At 39.0% G+C, this 19,776-nt stretch overlaps 1 protein-coding gene across 1 annotated transcript; it reads right to left on the bottom strand.

Moving 5' to 3' along the window:
- Positions 1-3,560: 3,560 nt before the first annotated feature.
- On the bottom strand, positions 3,561-19,529 carry paqr4a (progestin and adipoQ receptor family member IVa). Its single transcript, XM_079885867.1, has 3 exons — positions 17,756-19,529; positions 6,063-6,281; positions 3,561-5,218 (listed from the first exon to the last, which is right to left on the bottom strand). Exons 1-3 carry the CDS (start codon positions 17,919-17,921, stop codon positions 4,785-4,787), a joined length of 819 nt encoding a protein of 272 aa, XP_079741993.1. The 5' UTR covers positions 17,922-19,529; the 3' UTR covers positions 3,561-4,784.
- Between the last annotated feature and the right edge of the window lie 247 nt (positions 19,530-19,776).

Here is a 19,776-nt window from a genome sequence, read left to right as displayed (position 1 = left end):
GTGAACTATCTATTTAACAGTTATTTTTGACCCCGGGGAAAGTTAGATACCGGTTAGGGACAGATTTAATATATAGAGCAACATAATAATATATATATAAAAAAAAGTGATTTTAACTTTACACAAGTCACTTAAGTCACACAAGCACACACCTGTGAGAATAAACATAGCAAATATGAATAACCTGTGGAGTGGAGGTCATCCTGTTTACATCAACAGTCCTTCTCCAAACCATTAAGAAAGTGACAAAGAAGAGACCATTTAAAAAATATAAACCTCAGTTTATTGCACAATCGCTGCAGGAGACCATGGGGTTTGGAAGATCTGTCTGTGTGAACAAATGTAATCGTGGACAGAAATAGACATATAGAAATATAGGCCCATATATAATAAACCAACAGAGACACACGCTTGTAGATAAACCCATTTACAACAAGAAAGAAATGTTTATGTAAAACCAAAGCTATAGCAAATTTTGCAATAAATTAGTTTAGGAGGCATAATAAACCAACAAGAAAGAAAGATAAATGGCCAACGTGGCTCAGCGAGTGACCTTCGTGACTGACTTCATCCAGAATGTCAACACGGTTCAACTGAACATCGTTTATGCTGTAACCGACATATAAAGACAATAGAGTGCTGTCTGTGGCCACCAGATGGTGCCAAACAACAACCAAAATAAATAGAAACATACAAGCATGAGTAAAAATAAATAAAAAAAAACTTTAAAAAAACGACAGATCTTTCAGAGACCTCCTGTCATCCTATGTGCATTCGTATTCTCAGCCTTTGTACTTAAATTATGATTATCATTGATAGTGGTAATCCATCTCAGAATAATATCATAATAATGCGAGATGTAACTGAGTAGTTTTTAAATTATCATCAACAGGCTATCCAGCACCTGCATACTAAGAAACAAAATGTTATTATAGTTTCATACATCATGTCATTATTTTTTACCACAGGACATTTAGAATATACAGACAGGAGAACATCATCCATGAGAATATCATCCTTGTTCCTCCTCTAAAACATGAGTTATGATGCAATCCATTTGCTTTAGGGCTTCAATGTAACATGCTCTGCACATTCTCACATCACTTAACTATATAAATAAACACATTCTTGATCAGCATTTATGGACACATTCGGCCCCACAAAGGCAATATGCATCAAGAAGGATGCACGGTCCAAATGCTTGATGACTGACAAGCCATCACGATCTTTGCCCTTAAAAACAGAGAACTGTCATCATTTTTTTTTTCTTTTTTTTTTCAGTTTCAAATCTTAACCAGAACAAGCAAAGACATGACAGGATGAAAAGAAAACTGGCCCGAAATCAGTTGTTGAGGTCACTCAGTACAAGTGAGCACTGACAGGGCACCCTGAGAAGAGGAAACCCCAGGATGGCATGGTCTGAGCAAAACAAATCTGTCTCTTTTCAGGACTGGTAAAACTGGCAAAACATCTGGTTTTTGGAATTCACATGTACAAACATGTTTGTGTATATATATATGTACAAATTTTGATTATGCATAGTTATCCAGTGGGTTTCAGAGGTAATTACATATCAGGATCCCCATTTTTCAAACCAAAATATCTGTATTGCAGCCTCTCCCTACTTTTCACAATGTAAAAAAAGAGATTTTGCCAACCAAACTGTTTAAAAACCAAAGACCGTGTTAATGACATTATGACATCATAGTAGTACATACATTATTATGACGTTAACCCTACTAAACAATGTAACCGCATTTTCTGCCGCCAGGCCTGTCATTGAGATGAAATACATTAACATTCAATACATTTTCTTCCAACATTGTTGCTTTAAATATTAATATGAATATATAAAAATGTCAGTATGTATGCCACTTGCATTTTATGCATATAGTCTACATACAGGTATTTACGTTACCCATATGGACTTTTTAAGTTCTTAATTGGTTTTCACTTTGATCCAAAGCCCTTTTGGTAAAAAAAGAAAATAAAAATCAACAGTGCAGTTAACTACTTGATATGGTTGTATTGCCTCTGGGCTGCTCTCTTGATTTCATTCCCTTTCTATACACAGATATATTTGATGCATTTGCTCTGTTACTGCACATTAAGCACATATGTCAGTGACTGCATTGCACAAGCATTTGGAAATCGCATGTTGTGTTAAAGGGGATTGGCTTACTAGTATTTCCATGCACCACTTGATTTTAGAGTCTAATGTTTCTCATTTAATATTAGCATTAAAGGGGTTGGGATAAATTGGCCTGTATTTGTGGCTTGTATTTAAAACCATGCTGGTCTGCTAAGATCAGGACCATCACGTGTGACACCCTGAAGCCCCAAAACAGATAATTTGGCATAGAGTGTGTTTAAGTGTTTGTCAGATACATCTGAGCAACATACTACCAAACATGCACCGCTTCTACACTAATAGGTCTGACCTCTGCAATAGGACTATCAGAGTACTGTGGTTATGTAAAGATATGTGATCCCCAACTGGTAAAATAATAATAATTAAATAAATAAAAAAACAGTAGTAGTTGTATTCAAACAAAATATCATCAAAAACTTCCAAACAGTAAAACATCATCATAAATATGATAAATATAATGCCAGTGATACGGATATTGGAGGTAATTGAACTGAAATTTATGGCAGGCCTCACTGATGTTCATTCTGAAAGCTACAATGTGATTGTGTCAACGAAGTTATCACAGTTGTGTCATTTGTTTGTCCGTTCTTTAAAACTAGTGAGGTTGGAAGGGATAGGGGCCATTCACACAGAACGCGTTTTTACATTCTACTGCGCTACTTTTCCATTATTGGCAGCTGCATATTCCATGATGTGTTTGACCTTTGCGTTCACGTCAAGCTCTAAAAACGCGCCACTCAAATTAAAATAAGTTCAACTTTTAAAAGACGAGTCTCGAGAGCTTGCGGTTTTTTTCCCCGTTCCACTGTTTTTAACAACGAAAACGCGTTTTGTGTGAACCAGCCCTTAGAAGGGTCATTCTTGGTTTGTTCCGCTCAGTAGTGCATAAGCATGACAAATTCTAATGTGCAAAAAATGCAGTCACATAATACAACCCATTTGGTGGATGTCAACATCTCCATAGTGCAATCTGCTTTTTTTTTTTTTTTTTACTTAAAATCACATTTTAAGTAGATATAGATGGGACTTTTTTCAGCTCTGTTAAACTTGAAGTCTTTTTGGGAACGTATCTCAAATCAGAGGGGCTATTATGAATTATGTCCTATCAAATTCATCCCGTTACTTAAGACTTTGATAAACCTTATATATAGCATTAATTTGGCAGTGACAAGTGAGCAGTACCAAATATTCCCCTAGTCTTCATTGGGGAATTCATAGTGTATCGGCATGTGTAATATTGCTGCATTCTGGAGTGTAATATTCCTCTTGCACATCCGATTAAGCAGGAACATCAGGTGTGCATTGGTCGAGGATAGCCAGCAGAGAATTAAAGCCTTTGTGCAAACAGCAGGCCATTAAGAAAATAATTTGCTTTGTCTTGAATCCAAGGTTACATGGATAATTGAGGTTAAAGGTCAGGAAGAAATGAAATCTAATTTAGAGCAGTACAAAATCCAATCTTCCAAACTACAGACTAGGATATTAAAACCACGAGTGTACAAGGTTGAATCGACTGCTCAGTGGCACAACAGAGAAAATATCTTCTGCAGGTAACGTGAAATGTTTCCCAGGGTGTTATTAGACGTGCTCCTGCAAAAAAACGGCATTAAATAAATGCCCCTTAGATGCTAACAAACATGATCAAAGTCACAGAGGGCAATCCAAAAATTAAAAAGAGCACTCAGCAAATTTAATCACCTAGCAAATAAATAAATAAATAAATAAATAAATAAATAAATAAATAAAGGATACAACCCAAGGAATGACCCCTTCACCCTTCACTTACAGCTAACTGGCATGAATGTGAAAAATATGGACCTGAACAGGGAGACGGCATGAAAAAAGACACGAGCATGATAAAACAGCTAAAATAAACTCAAGTATTTCCAGTAAATGTTGCTGTGAGACTGGACTTACAGTACATTTTGTGTGTGTGTAGTGTTAGCATTGATATAACATCTGATATGCTGCATAGTCTGCAATAGAGTAGCAAGTTGAAAGTTGGAGGTGGATACATTTCCACACCAGCGATCTTTGTTTGTGTCACCAGCAAAATTGAGAATAGAGACAAACCGTAATTAGTTTTCACAAAAGCCATGCTATTTTGAGCAACGAGTTTTAGATTGTGATACGGTAAATCTCGCTTTTCGAGAGCCAATCATTTGAGGGCTCAATATTATCTTTTATTGTTCAGCTAAACTAAACTTAGTGGCTATTTAATAAATGCCTTAAACGCTGGTGAATATATGACATCAGAAGATGTCAGATCCTGTGTGTGTGTGTATACGCCTATGTGTGTAGGTCTCGAACCAAAAAAAAATTTGCCTTTGTTTGAGCTAGTAGGTCTAAACAGTGCCATGCACAGACAATGTTTATGCAAACACAGATATGTACATTCTGGCTACTGACAGCACAAACAAGCATGTGTGTCGAAGCTGGCACTGGTGTCTCCTAAAAAACATGTAAAACACTTCTTATGGACTTTCGTGCACACATTTATATACAAAGCACAACAGTCTCCCCCCAACCCATACCGTTCTTTGCCCAATGACGTCGCATTCCCAGACGACTCATTACTAAAAGAGGTCCTCGCGCCCTATTACCCACGATTCCAGGCTAGCAGGGGCCACTGTCAGTCTGTGGGACAGTGATAGGTGTTGATCCACAATAAGTCATCCAGCACTCCCCAGTGTAAGTACAGTATGGAGACTACCACCAGCACATGCATGATTTGATGGCTGTTGCACCAGTAGTCAAAGAGGCCCGGGCGGAAACGCTCAGGGATTCGCGTGATATTGATGACGCCGCCCAACACTGCTAGTGCATCCATGGTGAGAAAGTGGCGCAGTGAGGTGGGACTCCCTCCGCCCACACCTACCGAGCGCAGAAGGAAAAACGAGAAGCGGTAAAGCAGCTGCCAGGCGAAGGAACGCAGACGCCGCACTCTGCTTCGTGCTGTGATGGCACAGTAGATGGCGTAACTGGATAGCAGGATGTACATCAGCAGAGCCACTGTGCGGGTGAAGGGGTAGCAGAGAAGAGTGCTGTACACGATGGGTAGAGCTCCTGTGAACCAAAACATAGTGTTAATAAGATGACAAGCTAAACTTGTTACCTAATATTCAACTGTATAGTTCATCATTCAAGCATAGGTGAATTTTAAGTGTATTTAACACACCTGCTTCCCACTGTACACTGTAAAAAAAATGGCATATTTACTGAAATAAATATGATAGCAATATTTCAGGATGGCATTGGACGGTTATCATCCCTAATATATACAATCACCCCAAATTATATATACAAATAATAAAATATCATAAATATATATATATATATTTATAATGTTCCTTTGTTTCCCAACTATATGGTCGAAAATTATAAAAACTAAGAAAAAGCACTTTAAATTTGACAAGATATTTATCAAATAAACAGAGCAAGAGACAATGGAAGTGCTGTGAAAGTGCCTTTTCAGCTTTTCAGTGCTGCTTGACACGACAACAGAGAAAACTGTCTTGTTGTAAGGCACTTCAATGGATTCCTTTTGTTTTCTCTTTGTTTCTTTATTTCCTTTGTAACAGCATGTTGAGCAACACTGTTTTCAACGATATAACATGAGTACGCACAGATAAGGGGGAAACGCACATTTTACTTATTCATTGGGCTGCTGTGACACAGGTCTCTATCGCAACGCAGCCTGTTTTTGGTAATCACAGCTAAAAATGACCTGATGACACATCAGTTCATCAGGTGACCTCATCAGGTTTGAACAACCTGTACAAAAATATCAAATTTGAGGTGTCAGGAAAAAAATCAGCAGAGGAAAATAGAGAACAGAATTGAAAAGATGTACTGAGAGATAATGTGATGGAGAGTTCGGATTGATCTAACCGCAGTTTGAGATGCTGACCTAGCGTGTTGATCATGCAGATTCCGCACATATCTAGCGTGAGCAGGGTTTTATAGACGGGCTCGCCGCCCTCATGGTTCATGAAGAGGTGGTAGACTACTGAGCCCAGCTGCGGCGACAAGCAGGCCAGGAAGTGCACCACGCCGAGCCACGTCACGGTGATCTGCGACCAGGGGATGTTGAGCGGGAGCAGCACCAAGAAGCAGAGCAGAGGGATTCCTGAGTGAAGAAAAAGAAACAATGAGACGACGAGGCTCAGGAGGGTCATTGTGTACTGAAGACGCGTAAAGTGCTGTTAAAACACACACGGCCCATGAAGAGAGCGAGAAAGTTGTTTTTGGACATTATGCTCAGACAGGCCCTACAGTGTTTCATCACGTCCCTTGAGTTGAATCGCTGCCGCCTAAACAACACATGGATTTATGGAGGCCCAGGGTACGGCCCAGTGCAATGAGGGTCTCAGTGGCTTTGCTGTGCTAATTTTAGCAGCAGCTGCCAAAATGCAAACTACATGCTAAAACAAAGATCTTTAGCAGTAAAAAACAGTTTGTGGCTTTATAACAGAGACTCAAAGTACAAGAAAAAGACAATCTTGAACAATCTTCTGGTTATTTGTGAATCTCTCTTAGCCGCTGTCATTCACCCCAATATCAAATGACTTACCCTGGTCAGGTAAAAGCACCAATGCCTTCTAGCACTTCTATTTTGAGTGAGTTATCTCTGTTGGCTTAACTCTCACTTTGACAAAGACACTATTGTTAGAGAACATGCACTTTACCCTAGAAAAGTACATGCATTTGAGTGGCACTTATGCTTTGTACATAATGTATAATATATATATATATATATATATATATATATATATATATATATAGTTGTAATCGAAATTTTTCAAACCCCATTTCAAATCAGGTTTATTGGCAAAATTGACAGACTTTCAGCTTTGTGCAATGAATAAGTCAAACAAAAGTAATTGAAATAGCTCAACACAACAAATTTTTCAAGTGGTTACCCCAAATTCAACTGAAAATGCAACTTTTAATGACTTCTGCAGTTTCAAAATTATTCAACCCCCTGAATTGAATCCCTCACAACAGCACAAATCGGCTTCATTAGTTGCACCAGGTGTGTTTGAACTAGAACACATGAAATATTTGAACTAGGTTTGTTGAGTGTCACATTTGACTGCATGTTAGAAATATGTCAAAAGAATGGTCCAAAAAGTTAAGAGAAGATATCATCGCCCTTCACAAACAAGGAACAGGAGGATACAAAAAGATAGCGAAGGCACTAAATGTTCCTAGAGACATTGTTGGAAAGTCTTAAGTTCAAAGTTAGAGGAACAGTGGTTACACTACCTGGACAGAAAAAGCTAAGATGAGCTAAGGTAGCTTTGCAGCAGGTCATAACAGCAAAAGCGTGTTCTGCTAAGTACTAAAGATGCTTGCCATGATGAATGGGGTTAAATAATTTTGAGACTGCAGAAGTCATTAAAAGTTGCATTTTCAGTTGAATTTGGGGAAACCACTTGGAACATTTGTTGTGTTGAGATATTTCAATAAGGCCTACTTTTGTTTGATTTGTTCATTGCAATCAGCTGAAAGTCTATAAATTTTCCTAATAAACCTGATTTGTAATGGGAGTTGAATAATTTCGATTACAACTGTATAGCTTATATAATGATTTGGTAAATCATAACTATCATAATTCATAATTGACTTTCAAAATTACAACTTTTTATTTCATAATTATCATTTAACAAAGCATGATTGTTATAGTAGTTGGAGAGTTGATGCACACTTTAGCCTATTAAAAGTGTCAAAAGGACACTTTCAATGCATAAAGGGTTAAGGGTTAATAGTTCACCAAAAAAAATATTTTTTGAAGCATCAAAGTGGTAGTTGCGTGGACTGTCAATGGAGGGACAGACATCTCTCAGATTTCATTAAAGGGGTGGTATAATGCCCTTTTCACATGATGTAAAATAAGTCTTTGATGTCCCCCGAGTGTGTCTGTGAAGTTTTAGCTCAAAATACCCCAGATATTGTTATATAGCATGTTAAAATTGTCACTTTTTGAGGGTGAGCAAAAACGCACCGTTTTTGTGTCTGTCCCTTTAAATGAAAATGAGCTGCTGCTCCCAGCACAGGGAGCGGAGCTGCAACAGCTTGTGTCCTGAAAATTTAAAAAACTTTTAGCCTTTTATGTCCAAATCATACAAAGATGGAGAGACTCAAGAAGAAGTGACAACATGTAGACAACATTTTTGAATAGTTAGTTGATGAATTTATGTAGCTTATGTGTAGTTATCTTCTAGTCACTGATTAGCATATTCTGTCATGATAATCTATAAATCGCGTTCCCGGGGGCCTTCAGTTTAGTGCAAGTGTCAATCAATTTATGCAGAAGCCTGCTATCAGATCATAGCCCTCCATCAGTGGCCAGACAAAGAGAATATGGTTTAGAGAAGCCCACAGACCTAAAAAACGTCAGTAATGTGGTAAGACCAGGAACAGATCAGAAAAGATTAATAGTCATAGTCAAGTGTCAGGCTGAGAGCTAAATCTTTCTTTAAACAGCAGTTTTAAACAGCAGATGTTACAGGTAGGAACCTATGAAGAACAACAAATGTTGCTGTGAAGACATGGCATGCAAACATGGGATTAAATTGTGCATACGAATCATGCAAAGTAAAACTTAAATACAAAGCAAACTGTAAAGGATCATGCACATCGATTGCATTCAAATGCAAGAATGGAAATAGGCCTGTGTTAAAAAAAAAAGACAATATCTACAAGGAATCTTTATTCCTCCATCTTCATTATTGTCAGTGCTTCTTTACAAACTCTAACAGGAGGTATTTATACCAGACAAAACAGTAGAGAGAGACAGAACAAATGCTCCTATATTTCAGCTTAAAAAAGGACAACCAGGTGCAACTCAGTTGCTATCATATAGCAAATTCATCTCTTGGGTCAAGTTAAGCTGTGTAAACTAAGTTAAGCTGTGTAAACTAAGTTAAGCTCAATTTAAACCTCTAATTTCTGCTTATTTGACTACAGTAGGCCAGAACACTCTGAAATATACTCTGAAATAGCATTGGCTTGAGAACACACAGCAAATTTGAGAGTGTGCACAGATGACGTGTTTATCTCCGGTTTTAAGTAATGTAAATTAGTGTGAATGTGTCACTCTTCATCATAAAACAATATAATAAGACTTTTATTATATATATATATATATATATATATATATATATATATATATATATATATATATATATATATATATATATATATATATATGCTTTTACTAATTCTTTCACCCTAGCTTATAGTATTCTGGACGATGTTTGAAACTTTGTATACTGTAGCTCTGTATAGCACCAACAAAATATTACTAGTTAACATGGGAGTTTCTCGGAAGGGAAGGGTGTATATGACAGTACACCTGCAGGCAACTCGTGACCCAGCTTGATGGTTCCACACAGGACTGAAATTGAGCCTACAAGTTTACAAGCAGAAATTCCTTTGGAGATGACATTTATGCCTGATTATACAATTTTATATATTTCCTCTCGGCAACCAATGCACTAAAATGCTTATCTAGACACTGCTCACTGCAATACAACAATTCAACACAAATTACTTTTTTGTGCCCCCGATCTGATCCAATCCAAGTCACTGAATATTGAGTATATATCTACTGATACTGAGTCCTGATCCGATACTTGTATTTTCCTAGTGCTTGGTGCACACTTCAAGTAGGCCTACATTAAAGTTATTAAAATAAATCCAATGTATACAGGGCCGTGCGTGCAGAGTTTCTCATGGGCAGCGGCATCTATTAACTATGGAGTAGGCTAATTCCATAAAGATTATTAATCACAATTTCCTCATTTGAAATTATATACAATCTCTCTCTCTCTATATAGCCTATATATATACAGTGAGGAAAATAAGTATTTGAACACCCTGCTATTTTGCAAGTTCTCCCACTTGGAAATCATGGAGGGGTCTGAAATTGTCATCGTAGGTGCATGTCCACTGTGAGAGACATAATCTAAAAAAAAAAAATCCAGAAATCACAATATATGATTTTTTAACTATTTATTTGTATGATACAGCTGCAAATAAGTATTTGAACACCTGTCTATCAGCTAGAATTCTGACCCTCAAAGACCTGTTAGTCTGCCTTTAAAATGTCCACCTCCACTCCATTTATTATCCTAAATTAGATGCACCTGTTTGAGGTCGTTAGCTGCATAAAAACACCTGTCCACCCCATACAATCAGTAAGAATCCAACTACTAACATGGCCAAGACCAAAGAGCTGTCCAAATACACTAGAGACAAAATTGTACACCTCCACAAGGCTGGAAAGGGCTACGGGGAAACTGCCAAGCAGCTTGGTGAAAAAAGGTCCACTGTTGGAGCAATCATTAGAAAATGGAAGAAGCTAAACATGACTGTCAATCTCCCTCGGACTGGGGCTCCATGCAAGATCTCACCTCGTGGGGTCTCAATGATCCTAAGAAAGGTGAGAAATCAGCCCAGAACTACACGGGAGGAGCTGGTCAATGACCTGAAAAGAGCTGGGACCACCGTTTCCAAGGTTACTGTTGGTAATACACTAATACGTCATGGTTTGAAATCATGCATGGCACGGAAGGTTCCCCTGCTTAAACCAGCACATGTCAAGGCCCGTCTTAAGTTTGCCAATGACCATTTGGATGATCCAGAGGAGTCATGGAAGAAAGTCATGTGGTCAGATGAGACCAAAATAGAACTTTTTGGTCATAATTCCACTAAACGTGTTTGGAGGAAGAAGAATGATGAGTACCATCCCAAGAACACCATCCCTACTGTGAAGCATGGGGGTGGTAGCATCATGCTTTGGGGGTGTTTTTCTGCACATGGGACAGGGCGACTGCACTGTGTTAAGGAGAGGATGACCGGGGCCATGTATTGCGAGATTTTGGGGAACAACCTCCTTCCCTCAGTTAGAGCATTGAAGATGGGTCGAGGCTGGGTCTTCCAACATGACAATGACCCGAAGCACACAGCCAGGATAACCAAGGAGTGGCTCTGTAAGAAGCATATCAAGGTTCTGGCATGGCCTAGCCAGTCTCCAGACCTAAACCCAACAGAGAATCTTTGGAGGGAGCTCAAACTCCGTGTTTCTCAGCGACAGCCCAGAAACCTGACTGATCTAGAGAAGATCTGTGTGGAGGAGTGGGCCAAAATCCCTCCTGCAGTGTGTGCAAACCTGGTGAAAAACTACAGGAGGGCAATTCCACGCAAAACTGTCACATCCATAACGCCAACTAAATACAATGGCATTGTGCTGGCGTTATGGATGTGACAGTTTTGCGTGGAATTGCCCAGGAAACGTTTGACCTCTGTAATTGCAAACAAAGGCTACTGTACCAAATATTAACATTGATTTTCTCAGGTGTTCAAATACTTATTTGCAGCTGTATCATACAAATAAATAGTTAAAAAATCATACATTGTGATTTCTGGATTTTTTTTTTTTTTTTAGATTATGTCTCTCACAGTGGACATGCACCTACGATGACAATTTCAGACCCCTCCATGATTTCTAAGTGGGAGAACTTGCAAAGTTCAGCAGGGTGTTCAAATACTTATTTTCATCACTGTATATATATATATATGACAAAACACAGATTCAGCAAAAATTATACTTTTTTTCTTTTTTTCCCCATTTTTGAGATGTCTAAATACTGCAAACAGACAGTGGCTCTGTAGTTTTCAAGTGCTTTACATTATGAAAAATCATGCTGACAAGTGAAATTCCTAATATTAATTCCAATTATACCAAATTATGTAAAATTTTTACTTTTTTATTGTAGCACAAAGGTCGCACAGACTGCATTTATTCAACAACCATGGTCGCAAACAATATGGTCAAGAATCCTGTTTGGATTTATAACAAATTTTCACAGGTTGCTAGCAGATAGTAGCAGCCTAGTTAAGGAGCACAGACTGGTTGCATGACATTTTCATTCGATCAGAATTTCACAATGGACATCGTTAAACTCCAACATGTTTGTCGGTATTATCAGATTATCAGCGCAGCTCAGAGAGAGCGTGTGCGCATGGTTGTCAGATTAAGATGTATCTGTTTAAGAGAAAAGCCCCATACCATATATAGACACAATAAAAGTTTCTTTCCTCAGGCCATCTACCTCATGAACAGTTAAATGCCCCCACTTTGCAATAAACGTGCAATGCACAACGCTATTTATACTTGTATTTATTTAGCATTCAATACCTCATATTCACATTCCCTTCCACTCTATTTAACATACCTGTATACTGTGCATATATTGTCCATTATCTATTTTGTTTATGGTGTATTTTTTATATATTTATTTTTATTCACTTATTTTATTTTTATTATCTGTCTTGCTGTCATTCTGTCTGTGCACAGGAAGCTTCTGTCACCAAGACAAATTCCTTTATGTGTAAGCATAGTTGGCAATAAAGCTCTTTCTGATTCTGAAAAAAATAAAGGCCCAGATATATATTTATGGTTCTTTTTCGTTCTTCACTTATGGGTAAAAAGAAGTTCGAAATCTAAATATGTTCTGTGCGCTTTCCTCACAATAACAAAATGAACAGAAAACAAAAATTAGAAAACAGCAAGCATTTTTTAAGAAAGCATAGGAAAATCATCTGATCATAGCAACATGGATATGTTTGCACGAGCTCTGCAATTCAGCACTCTTGTAAAGTCACATCACGTTTATTTATAAAGCACACAATTGATTGCTTAAAAGTAAGCAGCTTTACATTTAATTAAACATGAAAAACAGTGTCAGTGTCTCATTTCATCAGAAGTGTATAACTTCATTGCGTTCATGTTTTCACGTGCGGATGACTGACCTCGACGAACTGAACAGAAGAAATGAACCGGAGAAGATTTCCATGTGAATGAAGGCGGAGCCTCAGAGCACACCTATCTATTACGTTATTGATACTTTGCACGTGACGTCACAAGTACTGGCTGGCGGGCAAGAACGTCGTTCTCCAGCAATGAAACCCAGTAAACTAATCAAGGGTCGCCAGTTTTACTATACAAAAGTTGGTGTTTTGAGGTGTAAACGACATGCCAGATAACTTTGTGCAATTGGATGCACTAACCGCAGATGAGATAAGCAACCTTCACAGTATACACGTCTGTGCAAATTATCATCAAATGTAAATTCAACATTTGTTTGAATACAATGGGTGTATGATCATGTAATTAATCATGTCTTTAAGTTACTGTAGTTTTGTCAATCAACACCACCAGTATTCACCAGCTGGTTCGGCGAGTCAGCTGCTTGTGTTATGAGTCTAAGCTAGGCTAACTGTACGTTCACACCGCCGCCGGCGAGAGCGGCAAAATTCATTGAAAATGAATGATTTCCGGGCACTTTGACGCTCTCGCCGGTGGCGGTGTGAACGCACAGTAACCATAGACAGTAGACAGTAACAGCTGTCGTCTTTTGCTAACAATAACAGAAGTGTGTGATAGGTTGTTTTGAGGTTTGCGATATCTATGATTTTCAATGAGAACCAGAGATGACCCAACAGCTCTAGATTATTTATGGAGGAATTATTACTGCTCGATTATCTTAAAAAAACTTGTCTGCTTTACACAATTTATACCTTGGAGTTAATCCTAGTCCATAGTTATGCAGCTAGCTCCCTAACAGACTTGATAGCTACTAGAAAGTCCTGGAACTACAGGACTCAACGTTGAAAATACCCGTTTGTTGCCCGCCAGGTATCCGTGGTAGTCACGTGACTGCAAAGTATCAATTGAATGGTAGTACGAAGATGTTGGCTAGCCGGAGCAAACTTTTCTGTAAAGTTCGCTTTGACAAGCTGTTTTGAACTCCCAAAACAAACTCTAAACGAATTTCATTTTGCTCTGATTTTGTCCGAAATGACAGTTCATTCTTCGATTTTGCTTGAAGTATATCGGAGCCTTAATTGCAACAAAAAGAAAAAAAAAAGTGGAGATAAGTTTAGAAAGCATGACGCTCACAGTACCAGAATGCCATTCTGTCAGTCAAGTTCGAAGCAAGACGCAACCCATAGCAATGTCTCAGACAGTCTTAGGGCAGATAAAAATAAACAGTAAATAAATTACTTTCGAGGGATTCGTAACAAAAGTGTGCATCAAATATGCTAAACGCAGAAGCTCAAACATGCGTGTGTGTGACATGCTAGCAGAATAGACCTCATTGGCACACACAATTATTTAAGCTTCTTTTTTTCCTTTTAATGGCAGTTGGCAAACCAACTTGAAGGAGAATTATCCACAACCTACTGCACGACACCAGCATGACAGCTTTCATAAAATAAAGGATCTTTGAGATCGACTAGGGACATCCCTATAACAAACTGCAGCATAGTGATGTACAAAACCACAGAGTGGGATGGAGAGATGCCGGTCTTTGCATTTCTTGGTGTAGCTGTACAATAATTGAAAGGGATATTTCACCCAAAATGAAAATTGTGTCATTAATTCACCCTCATGACGTTCCAACCCTGTATAGGCTAATTCACACTGCACAGACAAACCCCAACAAATCAGTTGGCCGTTGGATTTATTTTATAACTTTATGAAAAGTAACTGTCATGTTCACACTGCCCCAAAAGACAGTGACAAGCACTGATTGAACAGTCGGGTAAAAACAAACCTTGACCAACACCAACAGATGCCGACAGGGGCAACACACTGTTCCAACGAAACCCAACAAATTTTGTTTGTTGGCGTTTGTGCAGTGTGAATTGGCCTTATGACTTTCTTTCTTTTGCGGAAAAGAAAAGGAGATATTTTGAAGAATGTACTGGTCTGTCTTTTCCATTCAATGGTGTTTGAAGATGTCAATGTTAAAAAAGGACACAAAATCACAAAGCCGGTGCAGCCCCACAGTTAAGGGGACCCTGCAGTGAACAAACCTCCATTTCCTTCCACTGTAGAAAAATTAGGCCAAAATATCCCTGAAACGGTCGTTGCCGATTACGTCATTTGGAGCCCGAGTCTGCGCAGCAGTGATCCTAAAGGCTGGGACACACGAAGCCTATGGTCGGCCGTCAGGCACTGTCAGCTGTTTTTGAGCATCAGTAGGATTAGTTTTTTCGGTGTGTTCCGCACCAATGGCTCTAGTCATACGCCGTCTGGGTTTTTGCCGTCAATGAGAGAGAGGACTCTGATTGGCTGTTCGGCTTAGCAAACAAGTCAATGCACGAGAATAAAAGCGAAAGTGATGAAAGCGAGCAAAGAAGTCAAGACGGTACAGACAGAAGTCTATTATAATTTTATGTCATCTTACCTGAGCATTCAAATGCAAATATTTTTATAATAACATGATATTTTCATGTCATAACATCTTAGTATCGGTTTCCCTTTTTGAATGCCGAAAATAGTCAGACTATTGATGCCTGCTGATATAGACAGATATTTACTAACACGCAGGCGCAGAACACACGTGAAAGCTGACAGTCGCCTTTAGTCCTTTTGATGTGTTCAAAAGCAGCTTTTAGGCTGAGACAGCCAGCGAGAGGCTTGGAGTGTCCCGGGCTTTATGTGGAGCGGCAGTATCAAGATCCCGCCCATACACCCGCTCCTGAAGATTCAATTGCAAGCACAGCTGTCGATCATGACATTACAGCCCGTTTTTATAGCATCAAATAACTAGGCTAACTAAAACCAAACTTACTGGAAAAACGAGCATTGAACACACGTCTGCGTAATAAGAACTACCTAAAATGACAGAAATCATCTTTGGAAAATAATTACTTCAAGAGTAATTCTATTTTTTTAGTTTAGCTCATATCACAAGCCAAATGTTTTGGCATCACTTTTCAGGACATGTGCAGCACACTTGGGCTATGTCCGAGATCGCCCCCTTTACCCTTAAATAGGGCACTATTTAAGGGGAGGGGACAGCCATTTGTGTTTGGTGTCCAAAACTATAGTGGCCATTATTGAATGCACTCATTCAATCCCACAATGCACCGCAATAACGAGTGTACAACCAATGAACGCTCAATGGCTAGAAAATACCCATAATGCACTGTGAAAGTAGCGCAACGAATTAATTCCCGAGTCTCGCCAGAAGATGGCGCTGAATCATCCATCCATCCATTTTCCAAACCGCTGGTCTACTGTGGCTACAGTGTAACATCATACAGCAGAGTTTCCCCAGGTTTGATCACCCCAAATTTAAGACTTTTTAAAGACCTTTTTAAGACCACTTTAATGAAAATTAAGACCTACATCGAACCCATTATGCAGTCGTAAAACACCAGATCAAATCCCAATAATGACTATTACTAACAAATGTTTTAATTAAAAATACATTTATTGTAAAAAAACTCATTCAACAATACACTGCAAAGTGCCAAGAAATTAGACGTTCTCTGACGTTACGCTAAACGCTGTTGAATTTTCACGTTGTTGTTGTTTTTTCCCCCATTTCACCTTGCATTGCAGTCTGGTTGACTTTGAATAATGAAATTTAAGACCTTCGTTTAAAAAATTAAGTCTTGGACAACGGAATTTAAGACTTTTTAAGGCCTTAATTTAGAAACATGACTTTTAAGACCCCGCGGCTACCCTGTACAGATATAAATTCCTTTTTTATTGATTATTAAATTGTTTAATTAAAGTTTATACATAGTTTCCTTGATATAGTTCAAGATAAATCTTTTCATCTTACTACTGGAGCTTCCAGTTTGGTAAGTTTCAAATAATTAAACAACAAACTATGCAAAAGTGGCAGCCCTTCAGGCACACTCAGTGTCCGAATTTGCTCACTCGTTTTCATTCACTTCCCCAAGTGAACTATATTAGACTAGTGTACTAATGTAGGGAATAGTGAATGAGGGTATAGGTGTGATTTTGGACACAGCCTTGGTCTACACTTGTTTTCGCTTATTGGACATGTTGGATCATGTTTTTTCAGGTTGGGGAATGTCTGTGAACTGATGTACTACAATATGATGATTGTCCGTGTTGGTTAGGTTTGGCCATAAGAAGTTAGAGTTGGCCTTAAGACTTTAAAATATTTAGCACACAAGTCATGTGGACTACTTTTTTTACACTGATTTTGCTCAATTTTTCAAGCTTGACAATGAATGAGGACTGAAGATGTCACTGCATGAAAAAGAGAACATTCAGGACATGCTTAAAATCTGCTCCTTTGTGTTTAAACAGAAGAAATTCATACAAGTTAAGACCAATATGAGCATAAATAAATAATGACCATTTTCAGGTGAACTATTCCATTAACACGTAGTTTTATGAAAGAGCCAGCAAGATGCAGTTTACAAACGCTCATTCCTTGGGTAGGAAATATAGACCAATTCCTGTTTCTGATGGTAGGCTATAGCAACACTGATAATTTAAATAGGGTTTAGACTATAGCTATGAATGGGTAATACAAATGCAAATACTGGTAAGACCGAAGCAGCCAGGATGGGTAAAGCTCTTACTAACATGATTGAAGTTATGCATAAGTTTTAAGCATAAAGTTTTTTTATTTTATTTAAGTAATACAGTGACACAAAAAGTGAAGCAGATGACATGTAAGTTAACAAGCACATAAAGAGAGAGGGTAACTTATACTGTCAGCTTCCTCTTTGGAGGCAATAACTTATCTCACTCACCATGTGTGTAGATGTTTCCCAGCTCATTGTGCAGATAGAAGAGACTCTTGATACACTCCTGGACGGAGGAAATGGGTCTATAACCAGTCAGGACATATTTGTTGAACTGTAAATGCGGAGGAGAGTTTGCCCAGTCCAGCAGTCTGGGACCGTTTAAAAATGCCATAGCAACCAGAAACAGTCACAACGACGACTCTAAAATAACCACGCTATACATCTACACTTACACGTACAACACACTAAAAAAAGATGTGACACCCTAGACATCAGTCAGAGAAGTCCAGTCCGGTCATGTGCAGCCAGCTACATGGCTAACAGACCGGTTCTTCAGCCGAAAGAATTTAAAAAATTGACTTTTGCCTTAGCGACGGTTTATTTTCGAGCGCTGGCGGCGGTGTCATCCACACGGGTTGACGTAGAAATTCCCGGCTGCGTTCATAGTGAGCTTTGAGGATTTATACAGTGCAGCATGTAACATTTAAACGAAGTGCGGTCACACCCTGCTCAAGTCTTTCAAACAAAACCCCACCAGCTTCTGTCAGCTCGACTTCAGAGGCGACCCGAAGAGAGGTGGCTTTCGTTTGCTGCTCATCAAACAGCCGCTGGATAATTTCACCATCGGGAACCGCAGGGTTCTCGTGAACGCGAAGCCGTGTTCTCGGTTCAGGATAACTTCCTCATATTCCCGTGGAGTGAATCATCATCATCATCATCTGTCCGTCCTGAGCGTTGGCATCCAAGCTAACTGTTACCAGCGCTCTGAGAAACCCGTGTGTTTGCAAAAAAACTGATACAAAAGACTCATTTACAGGACATTTCGACCTGAAAGAAGCCCGAGACAGGTGTATTTTCGGTAAACAAATACCGGAATGCATTTAATATAGTGACGATACGACAATATTGCTTGACACCAACCATAAGTAACGCAGTCACTATAAAAATATACAGTAACGTTACAGTGCCAGAATCGATATGACATACCACGGGACTTAAGGGGTTAACATTAAGATATTCGGCTTAAAAAAAAAAAATGCACACAAGTTTGATATGTACTATTATCAAATTCTCATAGATATGTCAAGTTATTCTCCCCGCCCAGATATCAAGCATCTCCTCCAGCACTAGTATCCAATAAGGAGGTGCACCGTGCAAAAAATAAAAAGTGCACACACATTTATCATGTGTTTTGCTCTTTCAATTTAACAATAATGATATTTTGATATCAGAAGCGCTCAGTGCGTTTTCTGTTCCCTGTCATACACTACCCGGATAGCTCAAGAGCTAACGGGCTAGCTGCCGTCACCTTGATTGTGCTGACTGCAAAAACACACGAGCTTCACAGTCACCGCTTTTGCAGCGGTTAAACTTCACAACCGGTTTTCCCAAACAGCGGCACAAGCATTCCTGCAATTCCCCCCATTCCGACTAAAAATCTCTGTATCCATAGGCTTGGCATTTGTCATCCAGCAACCGGAGGAATGTACGCGGTGCTCGTGCTCCGCTCACAGGATCACGTCTCCCCTGTGCTGCCAAGGGATGTTGCTGCTAGCTTGCAGTGATTTCAGCCAGCAGAGTTTTAAACGTGGGCTTTGGTGAGGAAATCCGTTTCTGTTAAGTGGCTATGCCCCCCAAAAAAGGTTACTATCCTCTAGAGTCCACCGGCTCACTTCTTATGGGCTGTGTGATACCGGTGTGCGGGAACATGCGGCTGGTGGAGGGGCGCAGCGGCCCGGCCTTCACTCCTCATCATCCGCTGATGCTGCAGCGCTCTAATCCAGTCTGGACCAACTGGAAGGAAGAGACGGGGGTGGCGCGAGGACAGGATGGATTCAGTTTGTGTCTTTTAGATAGTTTTTTCCATTAAAATATATTTTCTTTGAACGAAATAGCAAGATGACATAAAAAATCACTATTTTCGCTCATTGTATTTTAAAATAATAGTAGGCTATTTTATAATGATAGCTCAAGAGTAGCGATGTCCGATTCTGAACGAGTCGGACCTTTTCAATGATTTGGTTGGA

This window comes from Squalius cephalus (genome assembly GCF_949319135.1).
Source record: "Squalius cephalus genome assembly, chromosome: 1".
NCBI classification, from domain to species: Eukaryota; Metazoa; Chordata; class Actinopteri; order Cypriniformes; family Leuciscidae; genus Squalius; species Squalius cephalus.
The sequence above is the reverse complement of the archived record's forward strand: the minus strand, read 5'-3'. Positions and strand labels throughout refer to the sequence as shown.